The sequence below is a fragment of the Vitis riparia genome, chromosome 17 (genome assembly GCF_004353265.1).
Source record: "Vitis riparia cultivar Riparia Gloire de Montpellier isolate 1030 chromosome 17, EGFV_Vit.rip_1.0, whole genome shotgun sequence".
NCBI classification, from domain to species: Eukaryota; Viridiplantae; Streptophyta; class Magnoliopsida; order Vitales; family Vitaceae; genus Vitis; species Vitis riparia.
The window spans coordinates 13,810,157-13,834,848 of NC_048447.1; the positions used below are offsets into that span (position 1 = coordinate 13,810,157).

Below are 24,692 nucleotides of genomic sequence, written 5' to 3' on the forward strand. Positions count from 1 at the left end.
AAAAGACAATAAAAAAAATGAAATTTAATATAAAAACTTCAAAAATAAAAAGTGAACTCGTTGTTTTAAAAAATGAATTTATTGAAAAAATCGAACTTATCTTTTTCAAATATGAGCTTATTATAGAAAGTGGTTTTGTCTAAAAAAAAACAAGTTCTAGATAAAAATAAAACTAATGATGAAAGGAAAAAGACATGAAAATCGTACTTACACATCCTCCCCGTATACAAAATATATTATATAAGAATCCAAAACATGAAAGGAGGCTTTTCTTTACCAACATATCATGGACTTTATATATTTTTGTAGTTTTGATCATAAATGTTATTAATCATATTGAAAACAGGGTTATTTGATTAAAAAGGTATTCCAAAACCCAATTTTTGATCATTATTTGGACAAAAATATCCTCACTATTTTCTTATAAAAATAACCCTTTATTTTAAAACTTACATATAAATATTTAAAATAGAAAAGAGCATTTATGCAAAAAAATGGATTACTTTTATAGAAAAAACATGAGAAGGGTTATATTTCCAATTTTGAGGATTATTTCATTCTTTTTAACCAAATATTTCGTTATTTAATTAAAAGGGTCTCCCAAAACCCAATTTTTGAAATTTAACCTCCCACTTTTTTTGGACATCATTTGGACAAAAATATCCTTATTATTTTCTTGTAAAAATAACATTTTATTTTAAAACTTACATATAAATACTTACAATAGAAAAGAACATTTATGTAAAAAATGAATTACTTTTCTAAAAAAAATATTTGAAGGGTTAGATTTTCAATTTTTGGGATTATTTCATCCCTTTTAACCAAGTATTTCTTGAAAAAATTCTTCCACAAATGGTAAAGAACGAAGGTTCAATGAAGCAAAAGCCAAAAAATAAAAAAAATACTATTTTCTTTAATTGAGGGAGAAAATATATGTTTGCCATTCCCATATGGCCATATATATATATATATATATATATATATATAAAACCTCCTTCTATGGTTTCCATCCAAACAAACATATTCCAGTCCGATTTATACAGTCATGGCAGCGTCTTCAACCTTCAAATCCGTATTCCAAAACCTGAAACGTTTCTTCAAGAAACCCTGGGAGATAACAGGGCCGTGTTCCGATCCGGAATTCAGACCGTCGTTGCCCCGTGCCCTAGAGTACCGACCGTTCTGCCCGGCGACGCCGAATCAGAAGGCCTGTATCCCCAGCTCCAACCCCGAGACGGTTTACGACATCAAGTACTTCACCCGGGACCAGCGCCGGAACCGCCCCCCGATTCGCCGGACTATCCTCAAAAAGCCTGATGTCGAGAAGATGATGAAGGAGAAGACCTTTGATGTTTCCGACTTTCCGAGGGTTTACTTGACTGCTAAGGTCGAAGAGGATTACAATGCCCGTGGCGGAGGCTACCAGAAATAGGTCAATCCTCTACCCCTCTCTCCTCTCTCTATTTATATGTTTGTACGTATTTGGGGTTTCGTTATGTGTTGATTGTTGAGGAAGCATGGAAAACCGCGGGAAAGGCAAGGATTTTGGAGCTTAGATTTTAGGTTTGTCATTGTTTGGGATCCGAGAAAACAAGAACATATGTTTAAATGAGATTAATGCTAATGTGTGATGGTATTTCTATTGTATTTTTTGTTATGTTTGGTTGGAGAGAAATTTTGCGGAAAGAAAGGAAATTGATGTTTTGGGTTGTAGACTTTCGATCTCTTAGTTAAAAAAGAGAAGAAAATTAATTTGACTAAGCCAATCGAAACTATTTGGCTTGGTTCATGTGATATGTGATAAACAGAAAGACTCAGGCTGTGCACGTGTCTGTAACTGATCTTGTTGGGTAGTCTCACAGGTAGAAAGATTGTTAGAAAGTTAGGAAATTGTTAAAAGGTTTTCTCAGACCTCTTAACACTTTCATGGTATCAGAGCTGTCTAGAATTTTTTTTTTTCCTCTCCCTATTTTTTGTTTAGCAACACTCAGTTCCAGATTTTTTTTTCTTTTCTGCCAAACACATGACAGCCTTAGTACAATCTTCTAACCTGCAAGCTACTGCAAATTTCACCTCCTCTCAGCCATCTGGAATGATTCAGCCAATGCAGATGCTGAATCAAGCTCTCCTAATCAAACTCGATACAGATAATTACAACCTTTGGCAAACACAAATGGAGAATGTGATCTTTGCCAATGGCTTTGAAGAACACATTGAAGGGTTGAAGGTCTGTCCTTCAAAAGCAACAGATTCTGTTGAATTAAATCCAGAATTTATCTCATGGCGACAATTTGATCGCATGATCTTGAGTTGGATCTATTCTTCTCTTACTCCCGAAATCATGGTGACATATTATTGCGTTGCAAACTTCTCATTCAACGTGGCCTGCCTTAGAGAAGATCTTCTCTGCCTTGTCAAAAGCATGAGTAATGAAACTGTGATCGACATTCCAAACAACACGCAAAAGCTCTCTCTCAATAATGGAACATATTCCCGAGGTAAAAAATCTTGCCGATAATCTTTCTGCTATTGGAGAACCTGTAGCTGAAAGGGATTAGGTCTTGCAACTTCTTGGAGCTCTTGGAGCAGGTTATATCTCCATCATTGCTTCCCTCACAGGTCATGAAGATGATATTCCCCTTCGTTCAGTTCATAGCATACTTCTTACTCATGAACAACGTCTGTGTGTTCAAAACTCCATAACAGAAGGAGATCTCATCTTTTCTAATATAGCGGCCACACAAGGGAGAAATTACAACAACAGAAAGAATCACATCATTAGAGGAAATAATCATTTTAATAACATAAATATTCATTTTGGAAGAAATCAATATGGTGTCCATGGTTCGGGCAATCGAAACAACATCAATACAAATTGACCTCAGTGTCAACTCTATGAGAAATTTGGACATATTATCCTCAATTGCTGTCATCGTTTTGACATAAATTTTCAAGGTCACACTGCTGCCAATACCACCAGTAACATCGCTTCTCCAAGTAACTTCAACAACAATCATACACAAGCTATAGTTGCTTCTCCATCTAATACAACCGACGAGTCTTGGTTCCTTAATACTGGTGCAACACACCATTGCTCTCAAAATACTAGTACACTCTCAGGTGTTGAGTCATACCAGGGGAATGACAAAGTAACAGTTGGTAATGATAAGAAGTTTTCCATTCTTCATGTTGGTTTAAAATCATTTGCTTCTTCCCTCGAAACATTTCACTTAAAGAATGTCTTTCATGTTCCTTGTCTTGCTGCTAATCTGATCGGTGTCTCTAAATTATGCATTGTTAGTAATTCCTTTCTTGAATTCCATTCTCATTATTTTCTTGTCAAGGATCAAGTTACAAAGAAAGCTCTTCTTCAATGCCAACTTAAAAATGGCTTGTACAAGTTCCCCACAAGATTTGTTCAAACAAGTTCTTCATAAAATGCACCCTAAACTTTATTCACTCCCAGTCCTGTTGTGTCTCCTTCTAAGAATTTGAATAGCGTGCCTAATCTTTGGCACTCATGCTTTGGTCATCCTGCTGTTAATGTCTTGAAGCAAATGCTTACGTCTTGTAATGCCCTTTACAGTTGTCCTAAAAACAATGATGTTTGTTGTGCTTGTCAATATGCAAAGAGCCATAGATTACCATTTTCTTTATGTGATTTCAAAGCTACCTGCCCCCTTGCTTTAATTCATACTAACTTGTGGGGTCCAACCCTTGTTGTTTCCACTATTGGTATAAGATATTTTTTTACTATTTGTTGATGATTTTTCTCAGTTTTCTTGACTTTATTCTTTACATACTAAAGATCAGGCTTTGGCTACATTCATTAGGTTCAAAACTTTAGTTGAAAATAAGTTCACTTCTTGTATTCAGTATTTACAATCTAATAATGGAGGTGGATTCAAAGCATTTGCTCCATTTCTTGCTTAACGTGAAATTGACAATAGTTGCTTGTGTCCCATAACTCTTGCGCAAGATGGTAGGGCTAAACAAAAAATGAGACACATTGTAGAAACTAGTTTAGCACTCTTAGCCATTACCTTTTTACCATTGAATTTGCTCTATGCTTTTCCCACTGCTATCTTTCTTATTAATCGCATGCCTACCAAGGTACTCAAGCTTCACTCACCTTTTTATGTTTTCTTTGGCAAACAACCAAATTATCGTCAAGGTTTTTGGTTGTCTTTGCTATCCCTATATTTGTCCATATAATAAACACAAACTTCTTTATTATTCAGTTCAATGTATTTGTCTTGGCTATAGTATATTTCACGAAGGTTACTTGTGCCTAGATCACAACTCTGGTTGAGTTTTATTTAATTCCTCATGTTGTTTTTGATGAAATGGTGTTTCCATTTCAAAATTGTCTTTATCTTCCACATCTTTACCATCTCCTGCTTCCTTCTTGTTTCCACTCTAGCTTTTCTACCTGTATCTCCTTCCATCATTACCAATCAGTCCTAGGCCCCTAACTCACTGGATCTTGTTGCCACACAAAGCGCCAACTCTTCTTCATTGGAACTACTTCATACTCCATGTCAACTCCCTTCCTCAGAAGTTTCTATACCAGCAGAAATTTCAGTTCCTTTTGCCGACCCTACTCCTGGGACTGATAGTTCCAGTACTCGCATTAATCAGCATCCAATGATCACTCCTGGAAAGGCCTGTCAGTTCACGGCTGCACCAACATCAACTCATTGGCTTGCAGTAAAACGCCTCCTTTGTTACCTCAAAGGTACTCCTTATGGTTTCCAATTGCAAATGTCTCCTCCTCTTGACATTTGAGGTTACACGGATGCTAATTAGGCTTCCTGCCTGGATGATTGTTGGAGTACAAGTGGTTATTGCATCTTTCTCGGTACTAACTTAGTCTCTTGGTCATCCACTAAACAATATAGGGTTTCTTGCAGCAGCGTTGAATCCAAGGATTGTGGCTTAGCTTCTATTATAGCAGAGATTGTCTGAATCTAATCTGTTCTCAAGGAACTCTGCATCTCTCAATTTACTCCACCTTTGGCATGGTGTGATAGTCAGAGTGCTGCTCATTTGGATGCAAATCCTGTCTTCCATGCCTGCTCCAAGCATATTGAACTTGATCTTCATTTCATCAGGGATAAAGTCCTCAAGAAAGATCTTACAATCCACTACATTCCTTCTGTTGACGAGGTTGTAGATATGTTCACCAAATATTTTCCAACCTCCGAATTCTTCAGTTTCATACCAAGCTCTTAGTTGTTCCATGACCTTTGAGCTTGAGAGGGGGTGGGGGGGTTGATAAACAGAAAGACTCAGGCTGTGCACATGGTTGTAACCAATCTTTTTAGGTAGTCTTACAGGTAGTAAGATTGTTAGAAAGTTAGGAAGTTGTTAAAAGGTTTGTTGCATTAGTTAGATGGTTGGTATAACTCCTATATAAATACAATGCAACTGTAACTTACAGTGATATATAAAGAATAAAGTTCATTTTCTGGAATAGTTTCTCAGACCTCTTAACTCTTTCAATACGGATCTCTCCTATTGAGGGCCTGATGTCTCTTTTTAGCTTTATTGATTGGCTAGGATCTAAGTGAGCGTGGGTGTTGTTTTTTGCTCTCTCCCTCTCTCTCTTGGTTGTGCCTTTTGGCGGCTGGTGTATACTTTTTGCACCCTTTTTATATATACTTTTTGGCGGATCGACTCATCAAGTTCCCATTGAAATAGGATCCACACAAGGAAAAGCACTTGCCATTCACGTATAAAAAAAAAATGGATCTCTCATTTTCTTATATGTTGTCTTTGGTTGCCTAGAAAAAAGACAATATTCTGCACCTAGTTAAACCTAAATCAAGTACTTGTCTTACTTTAAGTTTAAAATTTGTAGAGGAGGTATGTCTAAGCACAAAGGTTTTTCCGTGTAGGGTTGTTTCCTTTTTGTCAGTGTACCTTGTTTTGCCATCAGGTTTATTATTGGAAGCAAAGGTTGCATGGGACTTGATTAGTGGAAACTTTTTAGAGAGGTGTTAGAAAGTGGAAAAGAATAATTTTTTACAGGAGGAAGACCACTGCTTATTGGGAGCATGTTGTCAAATATCCATACTTTTTATGTCTCTCTTAAGTCTTAACCATTCCTAGTTTGACGAAGTGAAATATATATATATATATATATATATATATATATATTTTCATTTTTATTTTAGGGATGTGGGGAATGGGTGGAGCATGGAGAAGGTTGGTCTGTTTGGATGAGGAGGAGAAATTTCATTTAGTGTCTTGGGAGAATGTTTGCTCTCTATTTCATTTAGGGGAATTAAATTTTTGGATTTTTGGTCTGTTTAACAAGGCAGCTTTTGGTAAGTGATAACAATGATTTGCTAGGTAAATTGGGAGCTTTTGGAGATGGGGTAATGATGGGTAAATTAGGTGATTATCTGGGTTTTTAGTGAAAAAATGTTTTGAATTTTTGGGAAGGTATGAAGTAAGAATGTGGTGGTTCTACAATTTCATGGTTTAAGGAAATAGATCCAAAGTTCTTCTCTTTTGTTGTGTCTGGTGTGAGAGCAAGCTGAAGCTGAGTTAATTGAATTTGTAGAGCATTGTGGGGGATAGAGAAGCTTCAGTGGCTGACTGTCTGGATGGGAGAGAGGGCTGAGATGTTTGTACCCTAGTTTTGAAAGGAATATATATTGGGAGGTGAGGCTGGTGAGTATGTTTTTGAGGAGATTATTGAGGAAAGGGTGGCATGGGAGAATGTAGTTAGAGGGAAGGGGGAACCTTAAGAGGAACTCTCTCAGAATCTCTCTTAAATCTCTGTGGAGGTGCCTATCAAATAGTTTGCACGGGATGTGGAGGAAGAATTGGGGTGTTGCAAGGGGGCAGGTTTCCTCAGGAGGAGATTTGGGTTACTGAGGCATTATTAGAATGACCTTCTCTGTTTTTTGATAAATAAGGAAGGGATTTGGATGTTTGACCAGATGAGGAAAAGAGGTATGGTTTTTCTGATTTGTTAATGCCCAAAGGGGGTCAGAGAAAACACCACAGGGACTCAGATACTTGGATATGATATCGTAAAGAAAAAGAATTCAATTGCAAGTCAATATGAACAAAAAATACCATGTCTCTAATTAATTAAAAAAACTCTCTTTATTTTCTCTTTTATCAATATTTAAATCTAATATCTAAAGAAAAATAGGAGTATCAGATAAGGATCCTATATCCACGCTCTTGTTATGTCTTTTAACACAAGTACATTGAGTGAAGTTGAAGAGTCTAGGTATCACAGGAAAACACTGATAATTTCCCACTCCATGGTCTCATTCCTAGTGAGCCGTGGGCCTTCTTCTTTTTTTTTTTTTGACTTATTTGGACATATTGGCTGATGCCTAGTTCATTTGGATGGAATGGTTTCAAGTTTCCATGGATGTGATGCAGAAGAGGGAGGAAAAAGGCATGGAATATGATTTTTGTGTGCTTGATGTGGGTATAACAACAGGAATAAGTACACATTTTCAAGGGAAATGAGTTATCTATTTGAGTTGACGAGGTAGGTGTTACTAGGGAGCTGCTTTGGTTTTCTCAAATATTTCCTCTGTATCTGTTGTATGGACTTGTGGTGTAATTGAGGAGAAAACCAAGGATCTAGATTCGCAGAGTCAATTCAAAACTAGATGTTACTTGAATTCTGAGTCCGTGAAAATTTTTGTTGGTTGTTCTTTAAGAACCACTGCTCTTACAGCTGCATAAGCCATATCACATTTCCTTCCGCATGTGTTCTTTTTCATGAAAACTCCATTCCAATGAAGTAAACTTCTTTTCTGGTAGCACCAGGTTCTCCTCAACTTTTGGGTGTGGTTAATCAATTGAGTTCTGCCTTTTTGTGAGTTCAACAAATCAACTTCACTTCTTGTATTGCATATATTTCAATAAGAGGTCTGGGTGTTGGATCTGTGAATATTTTGGGTTCATAGCACAATCAGAGATTTGAACACATCACCTGCTGGCAGATGTATGCTCTTTAGGGGTGAGTCATAATCATAACCAATCTGGTTAGCTCAGATTCAGGTGCATTCATTCTTCCTTGCTGCAACTGGTTGGTCTTAGTTCTCACACATTTCTTTTGGTTGTTCTCTAGTTTGTACTGCTTCTATAACAGCATCAGCTGCACAATGTCACCATCCTGTCTCATTTTCTTGCTAAGAAACTTCCATCAGTCATGGTGAGTCATACTCATCTGGAAGAAATAAGTTCAGTTTTGGTATGCTGAGGGTATTGCAGGCTCTCAGGTGTATAGGGTATACTCAAGTGAGTTCTCCCTGTTTGATTATCATGCTTCCCCTCAATCTGATTACTTATATGATGCCTGCAAACCTGCTTTTTGGAGATATAGCCTTTTCTGGTCTGGGTTGACCACGGCCAGAATCCTACTAGCTTGGAAGTTGGGACTTTCTGATAGTCCAGCTGACTGCAGGCAAAAGAGAAAGTGGGAAGCAATTTTAACCGGAAGTTGAGTCACTTGAGTCGGTACCGGTTCCTTTCCCTTTCTTTTCATCCATACTCTGAAAAAAGAGGCTTTTCTACGTTCAGGTTTGTTTGTCTCTTGTTGTCAACCTCTTAACTTCTCTGCTTTGTGCGCAAGGCTCTACCTCTCCTTTCATCATTCTTTCAATCAGAAGGATAAGGTGACCCATGAAGAATGATCTGGTTTCTTATTTTGAGGGGATCAACATCAGATCAGCTTGAAAAGGAAGAGATGTCTCAATTACCTGTAAACCCGTTATTGATATTTTGTTCAATGGCTTGCATGTTCAGATGTTTTCTTGGGAATCTTGGGATGTGGGCCAGAAAGCGAGTGTCCATACTGACTGTGTCTCCTTGATTTCTGTGTCTTCATCCACAACATAATCTGACATCCAGTCTTTTGTTTCTGTGTAATGTTCTTCTGGCCTTTCTGTCAACATTATCAAGTTCTCAAATATAGGCTCCATGGAGCCTGCTGCTTGCTTGTAAACATAGAACCTTGTTGCACCATCCGTGTCCAGAACCCAACTGTTTGGAGTATGAAGATATCGCTTTCACCAAGAAAAGGGAACTCTATGCTACCTTGTAAAACAGATGAACTATGAAGGAATGATTTTTTTATTTTTTCCTGATAGGCAACAAGAAAGATTATAAATATATATAAAGAAATAAGTACGGTGCCTGCATTAGATCTGCAGCAAAGTACACGCAAAGTATAAAAATGACCCCAAAGGACAAGCAAGATGAAGATGGAGGAAAGGAACAAAAAACAAAACTCCCTCTCCCCTCACACCTTTATCAGAACTAATTTAATCTACAAAACCTATCAAGGACATCAACATACAATTTAACCCATTCTGCAAAAGTATTCATAAACGATAATTTAATTGTTTGTTCTTTTTTTCCAATTCTTCAAAAACTCTTCTGTTTCTTCCTATCCAAAGCATCCAGAAAAGGCACACTAGAGCTACCCTCCAAGCTTTTTTCTGCTTCTTGCCCACGAAAGAGCCATGCTAGCTTAACAAAATTCCTCTCATCAAAGAATGCATTACCCAAACCACACCAAACATAGAAAAAAAATAAATTGTTGCCATAGAATACTAGCTATAGGGCAATGGGGGAGCAAATGATTAGCTGACTCCTCATCCTTTTTAAACATTTAGCACCTATTTGAAATACTCCATCTTCTCCTTTTTAAGTTGTTCAATCATCAAAATTCTGCCCCATGATGCTTCCCAAGCGAAAAAACTCTTCTTTGTGGGAACCTAAGAATTCCAAACACAGCTTGCGGGGAAAGGCTGCTATACTTTACAGTTTTGACTTCACCCCCACAATGCAAGATCCTAACTACCTTAATTTTTAAATTGATGTTACTTCCTACAGTAAGGATGATGTCACAACCATTCATTCATATGATAAAAAGCTGCTGTCAACTAGCTTTGTTTTGTTTTTTTGTTTTTTTTTATCAGAGTCAACTAGCATTTTTCAATGAAAATATGATAAGAAGTCATGATAGTTAGCTGAGTTCAGATATCTGATTTTGCTGTATTGCTTTAGAGGCTGCCATCAGAAAATCAAGTTAGAATGTTTATAATTGTTAAGTCATGATTTTTTTTGGTATCAAAGATCAAAGAAAAGAAGGGAGTGGGAGAGAGGAGGGGGTTGGGGGTTGGGCATGAGTGATGAGACTTTGATCAATGCATAAAAGGGATGTTAGCCAATATGTTGATTATCTATCAAATCAGTTACTTTATCTGGTTTAAGTATTACAGCATTGTAAGTGATACTTGCCTCAAATAATGAATCAGATGTCCCGAGTTCGTGCCACCCCAGTATTTAAGCGGTGTAGGATGAATGGGTGGGTCCATATTGCCCAGGGTTTGCTTCTCTAGGAGTTGGGATAAGCCCCTCATTGGGGGTGGATTCCCTTTTATCAAAAATAAAATAATACATGCATCATGCCTTTGACGTGATAATAATTATTCTCAGATATTTAGAAGTAACGTTTTGGCTTTTGGAAGTAAAAATTGCAATTGAACTTTTTTTGATAAGCAACAAGAAATATATATATAAAGAAAATGGAAAAATTGCAATCAAACTTGCTCTTGCAATCAAGAATAGTACTCCAGAAATTCTTACCAGATGGTACTTAATTAATTTGTCGTAGAAATGCAGGATGCAACTTCACTGAAGTGATAGCATTACTGGATCCTGATCCAATTCAAGGCTGGAATACAAAATCTCTGTTGTGAACAAACTATTGACAGGTTTTTTAGCCTTTAGATAGGCACTTTCTTAATTTAAATCAATCAAGAGGGAGGCATTTCGCATTACTGCTATTTTAAACCCAATATGATTTCACATAACATGAACCTTGCCATGTTACTTGGTTGCTCCTGCCTTTTTTGGTAGTTCTATGAGGTCAAACTGATTTTGTCTGCATGTAATATTTGCAAAACATGGTTGGCGTTTGACCATAATGGAAGGTCCTCTAGGGAGCCCTTGTCTCTGATAGTCATGCTCTGCTTGCTTTTCTGTACTTTCTCTGCAGAAGACATGATGATATGATCCTCCAGTAGCAATGCCTGTTTGTATGTGCCATCAAGAATGAACTAGAATTCTATTATATCCTTGGCACATTGGAGGCCACATGGAAGTTGAATTGCTCCATTTTATTTTATTTGTCATCTTTGATACAAGTCCTTCACAATAATTATTGCTATTATTCTTCCTGTTATTATTTTCTCTTGGTGATAAACTGATAGGCACATGATTACGGCCATCACAGAAAAAATAACCATCATTAGACTCATTACAAATTATTGTGAAAAAAATGATATGGTGGCATCTTGTGTAAATTGGTCCTATCGCATTTTATTAGTGATCCATTCTGAATGATGAATTTTCTCCATCAAATATTATGCAAAATGCTATGGGGATGTTCAAGCTTCACTCTTTTATATTTGATTCTTAGTATGGAACCTCCAGGTTCGGTCACTGTCGATTACTGATACTTTTTTGTCTCATTTTTTCAGGCTTGGGGGTTTTGTGGCAAAACATCTGTGCTCCTGTTCCTTCTTATCTTTCTCTAGTTCTGTTACTGAAGAGGTGCTGATCATGTTGAAAATTTGATTTGCTCAACTCTCATGCAATTAACAAGGGGATGGAGTGATTGACATCAATAAATGTAGTTGCCTGCACTCATATGATTTGTTCTGTTTTTTCTCCTTGTTTGTGAATGTTTTAGTTCCATGGTGGTTGGGTTATATAAGATTTGTAAAATCCACCAAACCTTTGATAATTCTACCCTCAATCATGTATGGGCACTTCTCAGTTCATGTTTGCTACTTTCTGGCTGCAACGCAATAATCAGTAATGTTTTAGCTGGGGATTGGGAAAGAAATCACCTGATGCAAGCCTCTTCTTTTGTTTTTGTTCCCGTTTTCCTCTAATGTTGATTAAGGTGATGTGACAAAAACATTTGTCTTGGTTCTTATTCTCTCCATAACCTGTGGTTCCCTCAAAAGGCAGTTTTGATGGAAGAAGTATTGGACCTAATTCAGCTGTATTTGACTGTAATGCAGCTGAAATGAGTTGCAAATGTGATGCAGAAGCATCCTAAGCCAATTGAATCAGGAAGTCTCTCTTACAAGGTAAGGGGGTCATCTACCTAAAAATTGTTGTTAAGCTTTTAAATCTTGTGTATCTTAATTACAGTTTCATACAAGCTTTTGGTGTTTCTAGCTTTTTCATCATATGCATTCTCCTCTTTTGAAAATGAAACCGTCAAAACAGATCTCCAAAAGCCACAAAAGATAGCCCCATCCCACCAACTTCATCTTCACTTACAAGTTACAAGTACAACAATCCTGCCCTTGTTTTGTTTCTTTTATTTCATACCCTTCTCTTATTTCAGCCTAGTGGCTATTTAGGTGTGGGAAGGTTGGCCGGCCTACTCATTCTCATGCTCCATTGCTCTACTGCTGCTCGAGAGATTTCACACTTAGGATTTCCTTGCCTCCTATAAATAGCTTTATGTATTTGCTGTAGGAGCTTTATGAATATACAAAATATTTAATCACATGCCTTCAATATCATAAAAAGCTTATATTTAGTAGATCATTTCAAAAATTAAATAAAAGTATTTTAGGACAACAACAACGCGAGGCAACTGATGCTGGTGCCTGCCAAAATAATCCAAGGAAGAGGATTGGCTCTCAGGAGTCGGCCCAGTGGTCCTGGGCCTTAACTAGGATCGTAGTCCGGAAATGCAGAAATAAAGTTGTTGGACGGCCCAGGGAAGGGAACTAATAAGCCCAAATGATAATAGACTTGGGCTTGTGGGTCGGGGGAAATTTAAATGAGGTGACGTAAAATACATCCAACATATGAGTGGGGCTAGTAATTTAAGTACCTTTTGGCAGTGGGATCATGTGTGTGGGGGGGTAGGTTTGTATTATTGAAAGCGTGCATTTTACTTTAGAGGTTGCTTCAACGAGTGAAGCTTGGTCTCTCTTTCTTTTTCTAGGGTTTGGTACTGTCACTATCGGTTGCATATAAGGGAATTAACTGCATGACCACAGAGACAGAGACAGAGAGAGAGAGAGAGAGAGAGAGAGAGAATACATGTATGGATATATGCTTCTTCGATATTTTTTATAAAATCCTTTCAGATTTTTTGCACTCCAATTTTGGATGCTATGAATCTGATATCCACATATGATTCCTCCTATCCAAAACTAATATTCCCCGCCCAACAGACAATTTGAATCTCTCTCTACCTCTCTCTCTCATATCCCACTGATCATGATTACCATCTATGGGTCATGCTGATGTTAGCTGAAGATTATATTGGTTGGTGATGGTGATAGTAATTTACTAAAGACATTTGCAGTACCCTTAGCCATTTTCAGTTCTCTTTGTTGGGTTCAACTCTATATTATTGTCTCTTACTTTCTAAATCACTATCAGTCTTCCTTACCATAGGAATGAACGGAAAATACTTATTACTCTCAAGATATGCCCGCAGAAAACTTAAAACCACCAGCTCCAGTTCTAAACCTTTTGCCTTTCCTGAGCCTATTAGACTTAAAAAAAAAGTGCCCATTTCTGCACTAAGAAATGGTTTTCCATAGGTCTTATTAACCCTCTGTAAGTAATACAATTAAGAGGCTCCAAATGATCGCCTGAAATGGGATTGTAGGTAAATGAGTCAATGTCCAAATATTTAGGACCCTTGGGCGTTCTAATCCATGAAAGTTCATGAGTTTGAAATCAGTCTACTTGGTTAATTTGATACATATACATACAGATAACACTGAAATGAGTATCAAGTAATTATTTTTTATTTTAGTTCAAACACAATAGAATTCAAAAAACTAAGGTGATGTTTGTTTTTTGGCTGAATAGAAAAAGCCAAAATATTTGGCTTTTTCTATTCAGTTAAAAGTAATATTAATATCATCCGATATAACTAAAGTGAACTTGTTATTGATAGATTTAATTTAATTATATCGGATGATATCAACATGTCACTTTTAGTTGAATAGAAAAAATCAAATATTTTGACTTTTTCTATTCAGCAAAAAAACAAACACCACCTAAGTTCTTTGTTTTTATTTTAGTTTTTTTTACACCATGATGATGTCTCCATATAACTCTACCTGCAGATTTCAATTCTCTTCTGCTGTAATGGCTGTTCAAATTAATGCTGTGTAAGACTAGTATGTCCTAACACCTCTTAAATGACTAAATGTCCTGAACAAGTGACCATTTTGTTTTTGAATCGACGTAATTTTTCCTACCAACCCACCAAAAACAGTGAAATACGGTTAATTTGCATAAGCCATTAGATTTGTCATCTCAAGGATATCTGACTTGTGGGCATGACTGTATGAAGGATCGGGGATAGGAAAGAGTACTGGGTTGGTGAGTGTTACCCTAGACCTGTTATATTTGTTTTCTGATGGCTTTACAATAAAATAAAACTGGTCTAGCATATGTGATTAGGGTTTTATTATGAAGATTGGGATTGTTCAAATATCTAGCATGACAGTATATTCTATGCCATAGGATGATAAAATCCTTGTGTTGAATGCCTCAAGGACTGAGGCATGCCATGGTGTTCCCGCACCATTTTCATTTACATATATGTAGTTCAAGTAGATCATGTAGTGATGTTTAATTAGTAGTGGTTTAAGTGCTGGAGTTTCACATGGATAGACATCCAGCTAGAAATATTTCTGATGAAAATCACATTCATTTCCAACTTTAGGGGAAAACCGTGTTGGTTGAGGAGTAGATAGATAATTCATGAATGAGAACAAAACCAAGAAGGTATTTGATAAATCAACTTATTGACTTAAGATGATGGCTTAATAACTTAATTTGAGTTATTAAGTATATTAACTATATTTGATAAATAACTTAATATTGCAACTTAAAATTAAAAATGATTTTAATAAATCAATTTAATGACTTAACAACTGAAGTATTTAGTATTAAATTTTACTAAATGCTCTCCAAGTCCTGACTCATTCTAGAATATTTCATATTGAGATAGCACTATTCCAGGGTTTTAGTTTAGTTTTGCCACAGTAGTGCCGTACTAACATGCAGACAAAGAATTAAATTCCCTATTTCTCTGATCTAGTTCTTGGGTATGTCTTGGTTTTCCTTGTCCAACAAACAGGTCTATTAGCTGTACTGTAGGGCAGCATTTCAATGCTAAGAAAGCTTGAGAATCAAAAGCCTGGATTGGTTAGGAAATAGTTAAAAACCTATATACACCCTTATAGATAGCAAGTAGCAACTCCAATATTGAATTTGATTTAGTTCTTTAAATGATATGAAAAGTCAGTTTACTGTGAACAATCACGACCCTTTGAGTTCTGGAGCATATTTTCGTTCCCCTTTTTCATAAAGAGACTACAGTTCATCTCACAGTTAGAAATTAAGCGTTGTCGGATGATGAATGGTGATGTCTGGAACCTGGGGACCATTAGTTTTATTGTATTAATAATGGCCCGTACCCAAAAAGAAAATCAGAGCAGTGTGAACCCTTCTTGAGATGCCCACCATTGTTTTTCTGATTGCTTGCTGCAGTGAGAGAAAGAAATGAGTGAAAATTTTCCATAAATAATAGAGCTGAAAACTTGAAAACCCTAGCAACGTGACTACAATATTCTTCCATTGAAATTTTATTTTCTTTCTGTAAGGAGACATTATTGTTGTAGAAAAGCTTTGGAGCAAATTGTTCTAGCTAGATGACAACAAAAAGTGGTGGTTTTATTCTTTTCTAAAGGCTTTAACCTCAAGAGGGGTATTGGGGTATGCTTGCTTCACAACTTTATCTTTCTTTCTTCTTCTTTGTATTTTTTTTTTAAACTTTGCCTCAGAAGATATTATAAACGGCCAGTTTTAAGCTTTACCATTCCTGTTTCCAGAGAATAAGGCAATACAGTAGGGAGATAAGCTTGAGACTGGTGCAAATGCAGATACAGACCCATAACCTCGCAATTATTTTGGTGAATATTCCCATTTTCGCAAGTGTTAACAGAACCTCACGAAGAAAGAACTGGTTAGGGTTTCTGGCTTCCAGACTGTAGAAAAAAGTTTCTATGTGGTACAACTGCACCTAAGTCACATAATCTCTCTCTCTCTCCCTGCCTATATGTAACATAAGTTTTTGGCTTCTCTCATTTTTCAACATTGATTTTTTATTCTTTCAAATAGATGGATTTGAATGACATAATGTTAATATAATATACCCAAAGAAAAATATAATTTTCTTGTACTTTTTAAAACCATTTTCATGCTTCTTTCCCATAGACTGGGTGAAACGGTTGGAGCTAGCTATCTTGTTTTAATATGAAAGGATTTCCTTAAAAATGTCAATGGAGTATCTCTATCCCTTTCTTGTGAGCAGACAATACCTTTGGCAATTGGAGCAAAGCTTATAGAGGCTGGTTTGACCAAAACCCGTGAGTACTGCCCTATTCTTCAGTTGGGGAGAAGGGTTGTTTCATTTGGTTCCAGAAGGTAAGTACCACTTTTAGGGTTTATGTTTTTCATGCTGGCTGCATATGTCAAGAGAGGTGACGATCCTTTTCACTGGTAATGGAGAGAAAATAGAGTGACTATGAAGAATATTTGAAGTTAGAAATTATGTCCCCTTAGCTGAATTTAGTAACATCATCTGTTATATATATTCAAAGATATATATACACAATATAATTAAGAATGGCTTGAAGGAACAAGAAAATTATATTTGATATCATCCTTGAAAAGAATCATTTAATCTTATTAAAAAGAGTAAAAAATAATAGGTATGAACTGATCAAAATTTAAGTCCAACTTGCGGCTTCGTGCAAATCTCACTACCAAATGCATGTGGTCCTCTTTGTACTGAGCAGATGCTTTAAAGAACCTATATATGTTGGTCCCTCCTCTATACTATATGGATAGCCTTCTATATGTCATCTAATCTAGCTGATGAAACTTCAATACCATATCCAACTCAACTTTGGAAGCCAAATGACTAAAAATTCATATCTAATTTTGATTTCTCTTGATTTTCAAATTTCTTGCCTATGAAATAGATCTGCAAAACATAATGCTCTACCATTTTAAGTCAATCATGTCCTTTCCTCATCTACTGAATGCTTGCTTCATCAGAAGCTTTGTAGAGCTGAACATCAATTATTTTGTTATTCTTACAACTTTGTTTTTGATACATCTTCACTATGACTGAGGGTAGAAACCTTAATTTATAATGGAGCAATGGATCTTAATATTGTCCAAAATTACTCAAAGAAAAAATTGTTGTGCAGAATAGGGTTAAACACATATAATCTGTTTCTCTTTATTGAGGCAGCTGGGCATTCATTCTTCAAATGTGGAATTACTGATAAAGCTTGTTGTTGCTGTCAATAAAGCATTAGTACTCTTTTTCTAATGTGATTGGATGGTCCCCCTTGAAGTTAACCATCTACCTTATATACTCTTGCAGACTAACTAAATGTAATTAAACTACTGGGAAGACCAACCAAACTGATTTATTAAGCCTACGATTGTTCAGTATGTGGTATGAAAAAATCGATAAAATTACTACTAGCTCGTTCAATTGACGTGTCGACTTAAAACGAACTCCACATGGTAGCAAATATGCCATACCTTTTTCTTTTTCTTTTCCTTTTCGGTGCAACGCTACACGGTTAAATTCTATCATCTTCTCTTTCCTACTCTCTTTAATAATATTCTCTGCAAAATTAGATTTTAACTTCGACCCCCATCTATACAGCTCAGTTCAATTGAAGAAATTTCTTGAGGCCTTTATGGTGTAGTACTGGGATCACCCTTCTTGTTTTCCTGCACGCTGGACCATCAAGAAGTGAAACTAATCAGCTGCAAGATGCCTAAAAGTTTCTCCAGGATGTAAGTTCACCTTTTACACATGATCGTAATTCTATGAATAGAGATCTGAAAGCTAGTTTTCATTTTATGTTTGTGTGTTAAAAATTTCCAGTGAGTTAGGTCAAGTTCAACTTTCTTTCCACTTTCAATGGAGTTCATGTTGAGGTTTAGATGGTATAAGATCAAATGATTAACTAGTTTTTGGTTAACCCTAGATTTAATGTAAATGATGCTTCAGTTCTTCATCGTGTAATTCTCAATTGAATATAATTTTCTATAACCAAATTTGGTGCAGAATATAATTTTCACATTCAAGAAAACTTGATTCTAGTCATCATTGTTTGGTCTTCTTTCTGTGTCTTATATATATATGCATATGCATATTGCATGTGTTGAGTGCTTAAAATTTTCATCAATTGAGATGATGATTATTGTTTCTTCTATACTTCTATGGGATGAGTTAGATTCTATGTTATGAGTTTTCTTTGTGAGAGGGAACCCGATGAAGGTTGCTTGCATGACTTAACATAATTTAGTACTGAATTGAATTTGAGGAAATAAAGAAGAAATATAGCTTATCTACTAATTGTTTGAGCATTTGGTTTAGTTGATTCTTTGCAGATTAATGATGATCATGAGAGAAGTAAGATGATCCCAAATTCAAGAGAGAGAGATTTTCAAGCAAAGCTAGAGGATGCCACCATCGAAGGGAAATTCTCGAAGGCACCATCTAGTTCAAGACAGTGGTCAGCATTTAGAAATCCACGGATTGTACGCGTCTCACGTTCCTTTGGAGGAAAAGATCGGCATAGCAAGGTTTGCACTGTAAGAGGATTGAGAGACAGGCGAATTAGGCTCTCAGTACCTACTGCTATTCAGTTATATGATCTTCAAGACAGGCTTGGGCTGAGCCAGCCTAGCAAGGTAGTAGATTGGCTGCTTGATGCCACTAAACATGAAATTGATAAACTTCCACCACTCCAGATCCCACAGGGAAATCTTGGTCAGTTCCATCAATCAATGCTTGTTTCTCATGAATTGGGTGCTGGTCAATCTTCTGCTGTTCCCTTCTTTGATGCAACTCCAACATTTTTGAAGGAAGCGGGATCTCATTCTTTGTCAGCTATCAAGGAAGGGATTAAGATCAATAACAATGTTGACGAGGAAGATCAAACTATAATTTCAAGACCAAAGTATTGGGATAATGACGCTTTGAGAGCAAAAAGCAAGGAAGTTGTAAGAGAAGCAATTTCTGACAAAACCAAGTGGTTCAGAATGAATGAACAAGAAAATCAAGATGGAATTGGGGGCTACAGTTCACAAGTTTCAGCTCAAAACCTTTTTCCAATGACCAATCATTCTTCCCTACCAGGCTTACTAAACAACTCCATGCCATACAACTCCTTCGGTCACTGGGAGCCTTCAAGTTTATCATTGTCACAATTCGGAAGCCATGGATTTCCATCCCAATCAGAGGTCTCTCACAACAATGTTGCTGTACCACTGCCATCTCCACTAGCTCTGTCATCCGGGTCTCAGTTATTTTTCTGTCCCAATGCAACTACACCCCCACTTTTTCCTCCATATTCCTCATACATCACAACTCAGGTAGAGAGCAGTCCACGACACTTCAACCATCTTCAGTTATTGAGCTCGAGTTCACAACATATGCAGCCAAATTCTCTGATGCCATCTCTTCATTCAGTCAGTGCGCAGATGAAGTCATTTCCATTGAATGGCAATTCTAGGCTTTTCCATTCACAAAATAATGATGGAAGCCACCCAAATAAGAGCTCTTAAATCTCTTCTCTAAAAATACTGCTCTATGATTAATAGCTTCAGCCAGATAGTATGCTTCGACATGGATCAGACCAAGTATGGTATTGCTGAGACTGAAAGTTGTGCAGGCTGTTGTTATGCTGGTAATTGTTGGTTTGATCTACTTTCATATGCTTCAAAGCATCGAAGCCTATATTGATAAATGGCCAATGACTTTCATTCAACTTCATCTGAATACCTTTTCAAGGACATAGGAATGAAAACGCATGAAATATTGTTCCTGCTCAGATTCTTCAGAAGAAGTAAGACACTCTAGAGCTCTAGAACTCTAGAACACTTTCCTGTATTTAGATACAATTTTCTGCAAAGGTGGTGTGATATGTAGAGAAGTTGTGAATTGGCAATGTTATATGATATGGTAGTCTTGGGTTTTAGTGCTGGTAATAACTATAATACCATGTTTGATTAACATTTACAGTAATTTAAATCAAACCATGCATGTTTGAAAAAACAGTATTGATCATTTCCAAACTTTGTTTTGAGTTATAATTTTGTGACTATATGCTGCATGCAATGTCATGGCAATAGTTCTTATTTGCATTTATGTTCTTGTAATTTTTGAATCCTTGTGGAAAACTTAAATTTGAAACAGCTGGTCTCCATCCCATTTCATACCCGCAACTCCATTTACACAGTATATATGCCATGGATACCATCATAAAAATTGATAATCATCAATCAGAAATCAAAATTGATTGCACAAACAATTAAACAAAAGTTAATGATAGGTATTCAATCTTTACCATCATAAAAAATACTGATATTTTTGGTTTAAGCAAGACGAATAAAAGCTAGTTTCATAAGTCAAGGATTGCCAAACCAAAAACATGCATACTGACAAAGTGGAAGCCAACATCTCCTGTTCTAATGGAAAAAGGTAGCTAGCTAGGTACTGATGGACTTCACCTAGGAGGGATTGAGAGTTTGAAATTTTCTCTTTAGCTTGGCATTCATGTACCTGGTTGTATGATCAGTACCTAGTTAGCTAATGCAAAGCTGACATGGGGTTTAGGATTTGGCAAAACAGGAGAAATGATTAATGATGGCCAGCTATCTATTAACTGTTCAAAATTCAAATTAATGCTGCATGTGTTTGAAATAAATTGATTGAGAAAAATCCATGAGAAAATGAATACTTAAACGGTTCTATACATCTTAATAATTATCCGATTAAGAACATCAGAAAAGAACTTCTAAGATTGGACACTACCTTGTATTCCAGGCCATAAGTACTAAAAGGTATGCCTTTGAAATTAACTAATTAAACTAAAGTAAAATGCCATTGGATGGTGCTCTCTCTTTGGACAAACTGGTTAGCTTCTAGGGTTTTAAATGAGCCGAGCTGATTGTTGGCTTGGTGAATACATATTGAGTGACTTTGTTATTTTAAGTAGATTGCATCAAAAGTGAATGGAAGTAAAATGATTAATGAAGGGCTCATATGGTGTCATATATTGATAAAAGGACTGATCAAATTGCAGTCTTCAGAGGTATATTTGCACTTCCCTTTGCTGAAAAAGGGAGGAAAAGGCTGCAGCTCCCCTACATGACCATGCACAGTTAGGTGATGGTCCATCCAAAACTTGGATTTAGAAGAAAGAGATCTTCCTATCATGATCTCCTACATCGAACCAGTAACAAAACAAAATTCCCAGATGAAAAAGATCGTTATTGATAATTATTATTACTATTTCAATATGTAACTACACAACTTTTATGTTCATTATCAACATTAACAAATGTGGCTTTCTGAAAACCAAATATGAGTTAAAAACATGATCTATTGATCATGATTTTTGGCCAAACTCATCATGAGCCTATAGACAAATGCACTGATATGATCCCTATGTCACAATTATGCTATTGCTAGTTGCTGTACACCTCATTTTGGAGGTCAAAACATACATGCCAAGCACAGCTTAGTTCCAGCTCTGGAGTACTTGAGAGGCATGCTTATAGATCATGTACAGCAACACAATTTCTGAAAAGCCCAAAGAATATACTCGAAAAAATAAAAATAAAAATTTAATTGACGAATCGACCTATTAATCTCCCAACTAGGCGTGAATTAATAATATATTCTTCTGGCATATATGTTGTCAGTAGTATCAACTATATATTCTTCTGGTGAATTCAATTGTTGATCAAAAGCATTGCTAATGAACTTCGATCGGAATTATAACAAGGTATCTTGAAAGCTATATATGTTGGTGCATCAAATTAAGCTCACCAAAACCAACAGGAAAAGATGCACTTAAAAAAGAATGCTGATTAAGAAGTTACTGATCAAGGTGCTAAAATTGAGAGGTTATTCAAGCATAAACAATGACAATAAATACTGGTTTAGTAATGGGGAAAGATTGATGACTCCAAGAACTGACAAAGTCAGGTGGCCTGGCCTTCATATCTCTCTCTGATGTCACATGTACATAAAAGTGCATCTTCCACCACGCCAAACTACTAGACTAAACCACAGCCCACACACCACCTCATACATATACATATATATTCATGCGCCAATCCATACCAACCCTACTATCCAAAAGCATATCACCAATTTGCATCTACATATATAGTGAAGACAATATGCATGAATTAATGCTGTAGCTCCTTGGCACTAATTCTATCCGAATTAAAATACATAACAATTTAAGTAGTAAATTTAAAACCCTAGAGAAACCTAGCTACAGCTGGCGAAAAAGCTTGTAAGTCAGGGCATGAACAACAGATGGAAGAATCCATTCCAAGAAAAGGATTGGAATTATGTGCAGCAGTGGCGATGAGGTGACAAGGTGAAAACCACTAGACGGAGGGTGCAATGCAACAGTATGGACATTTCACAGGATCCAAGAAAATTTAAAGGGGAGAGAGGCAGGAGGCAAGTTGGGTTAAAGGGGTACTCTTCAAAGTGGCATCAAAGAAAAGGTTTGTACAGTGGACCTAGGAAGGAAAAAGAATGACAAGGACAGCCCCAAGCATAGGCCACATATGATAAGGAGAGAACATGCATGTAGTCCAAGAGCTTCTGTAGTTTGCTCTCAAGTCTCACCCTGTAATGTGTAGGACTAGGGGCCCATGAGGCTCCTACAGGCGTGCTGAGGGGAAGTCCTTGTTAGATAAGACCCAGCGGTTTTGATGGGGTATGCTGTGGTCCTCCTCTTCTCTCCTCTCCTCTTCTCTTTTCTTCTTCGTGCTAGCATTAGAGAATGGACCACTTGTGGATGTGGTCCTTTAGCTTAGGTCCATGTTTTCTGATTAGGGCCCCAACTTTGGTTCGGTTATGGTCAAGAAATTATGGAACCTCTCTGAGTTGACCCCCTAGAGTTTTACCATTGTGATTTTGTGGCGCCTCAAATTTGAGTTTAATTAGGTGAGTCATTATTATGAGGACCCTTGTCACAAGTCTAAGCATCATTAGTAACCCTAGAGTTCTCTAAACAAAAATGACACATTTTTTTTCCATTAATTCAGTACTTCTTAAAAGAGCAGAATATTTAAATAGAAAGACTCTTATTTCATTCATAATTTACATGAGTATATATATATATATACACATGCAATGGCTTGGCACATGAAGTGATTATTTCTTAGATCTGATTTTTCTAATATAGTAAGCACAAATATGTTAATGGAATGCCCCTAATTGTCTTGATCATATGAGCTAGTCATATGGTTTGCCTATCACTTGTCAATTAATATAAGCCTCATGCAATTTAAGGTTTTGCTTTCAAGATTAATATAATTTAATTGTTCTCAATTTATTCACAAAAATATTATGAGTTAGGTGAATTGAACATGGGTAACTTTTAAGACCCTACTTATGAGTCGTGTTATACGGTTGAAGGTTTTGCTTTAATGATTAATATAATTTAATTGTACTTAATTTATTCATAGATATAATATGAGTAAGGTGAACTGAACATCGGTAACTATTTCAGGATCCTATTTGCAAGTCAATATAAGAGTGTACTTGACAGTGATTCTAAAAAGTGTTTTAATACTTAAAATATAAAAAAATTCAAGTATTAAATAGATTAAAAATATTTTCTAAAATCATTATCAAATAGACTCTTAAGAGTGTATTGAGTAATGATTTTAGGAAGTATTTTTAACATTTTTAATATTTGAAAGATAAAAATTTATAAGTATTAGAAAAATTAGAAACACTTCATAGAATCACTGTCAAACAAACTCTAAGTGTCATGCAATTGAAGGTTTTGCTTTCAAAATTAACATAATTTAATTGTACTCAATTTATTTGCAGAAGTATTACGAATAAGGTATTGAGTACAGGTAACTATTTCAAGGTCTTACTTATGATTTTTTTTATTTTTATTGTAGTTAAAATTCAAAATCATAATTTTCAAAAAGAAAAAAAAAATTATCAATGTCATACAAATTTTATCATGTCTAAAATACTAAAATGGCTTCATATAAGTTAAAAGAAGGTTTCTCTAAGAAGTACTTTTTCTTACTTCTATCTTAACTTGAGACAATTGATACTTCATACATGCCACTAAGTCAGTTTGGAAGCACATCAAAGAAGTCTTCCACAAAAGCTGTCATTTCCCTACGTGTAGGAGTTTAGGGCGTAGCTCTGGACCAGCTTGGTGAAAATCATTTTTGGGTTGGGTCAATTTAACCCCAAAGTCCATCCAAACCTTAGTGGGTGGTCTTGTGGCCCAACCCAAACTAATGAGATTGGCAATTTGGTAAATACCAATCAAATGTTTGTCTCCTTCAATATAGTGACATCACATCGAAGTTGTATTTTTGAAAAAAAGTAATAAAAGCAGCTCCCGGCGAGGATCGAACTCGCGACCTTTCGCTTACGAAGCGAACGCACTACCACTATGCTACGGAAGCATGATATGTGGTCAGGTTATTTTAGATACTATTATTTACTAAAAATTGCAACAACTTCCTATTCAATACGCTTCCAG

General features: G+C 36.2%; 2 protein-coding genes and 1 non-coding gene across 4 annotated transcripts; 2 read left to right on the top strand and 1 right to left on the bottom strand.

The window, feature by feature from the left end:
- The first annotated feature begins 1,003 nt into the window (after positions 1-1,003).
- Positions 1,004-11,899, top strand: LOC117904782. The gene is made up of 2 exons (XM_034817539.1): positions 1,004-1,432; positions 11,532-11,899. Exon 1 carries the CDS (start codon positions 1,046-1,048, stop codon positions 1,430-1,432), a length of 387 nt encoding a protein of 128 aa, XP_034673430.1. The 5' UTR covers positions 1,004-1,045; the 3' UTR covers positions 11,532-11,899.
- On the top strand, positions 11,872-20,133 carry LOC117904781 (transcription factor TCP5-like). Of its 2 annotated transcripts, XM_034817537.1 has the most exons (4): positions 11,872-11,959; positions 12,081-12,149; positions 17,798-17,931; positions 18,518-20,133. In XM_034817537.1, the coding sequence occupies exon 4, from the start codon at positions 18,559-18,561 to the stop codon at positions 19,708-19,710; it is 1,152 nt and encodes a 383-aa protein (XP_034673428.1). In that variant the 5' UTR covers positions 11,872-11,959; positions 12,081-12,149; positions 17,798-17,931; positions 18,518-18,558; the 3' UTR covers positions 19,711-20,133. The 2 variants fall into 2 exon arrangements, with proteins under 2 accessions (XP_034673428.1, XP_034673429.1); XM_034817538.1 differs by lacking the exons at positions 11,872-11,959; positions 12,081-12,149 and adding an exon at positions 16,322-16,536.
- A 4,410-nt stretch (positions 20,134-24,543) lies between these two features.
- Positions 24,544-24,615, bottom strand: TRNAT-CGU. Its single transcript has one exon. It is a non-coding gene; the product is annotated as a tRNA-Thr (tRNA).
- Between the last annotated feature and the right edge of the window lie 77 nt (positions 24,616-24,692).

Bases quoted from the DNA above. Each gene is read 5' to 3' on its own strand.
- LOC117904782 (XM_034817539.1), top strand. From the start codon at position 1,046: ATGGCAGCGTCTTCAACCTTCAAATCCGTATTCCAAAACCTGAAACGT.
- LOC117904781 (XM_034817537.1), top strand. From the start codon at position 18,559: ATGATCCCAAATTCAAGAGAGAGAGATTTTCAAGCAAAGCTAGAGGAT.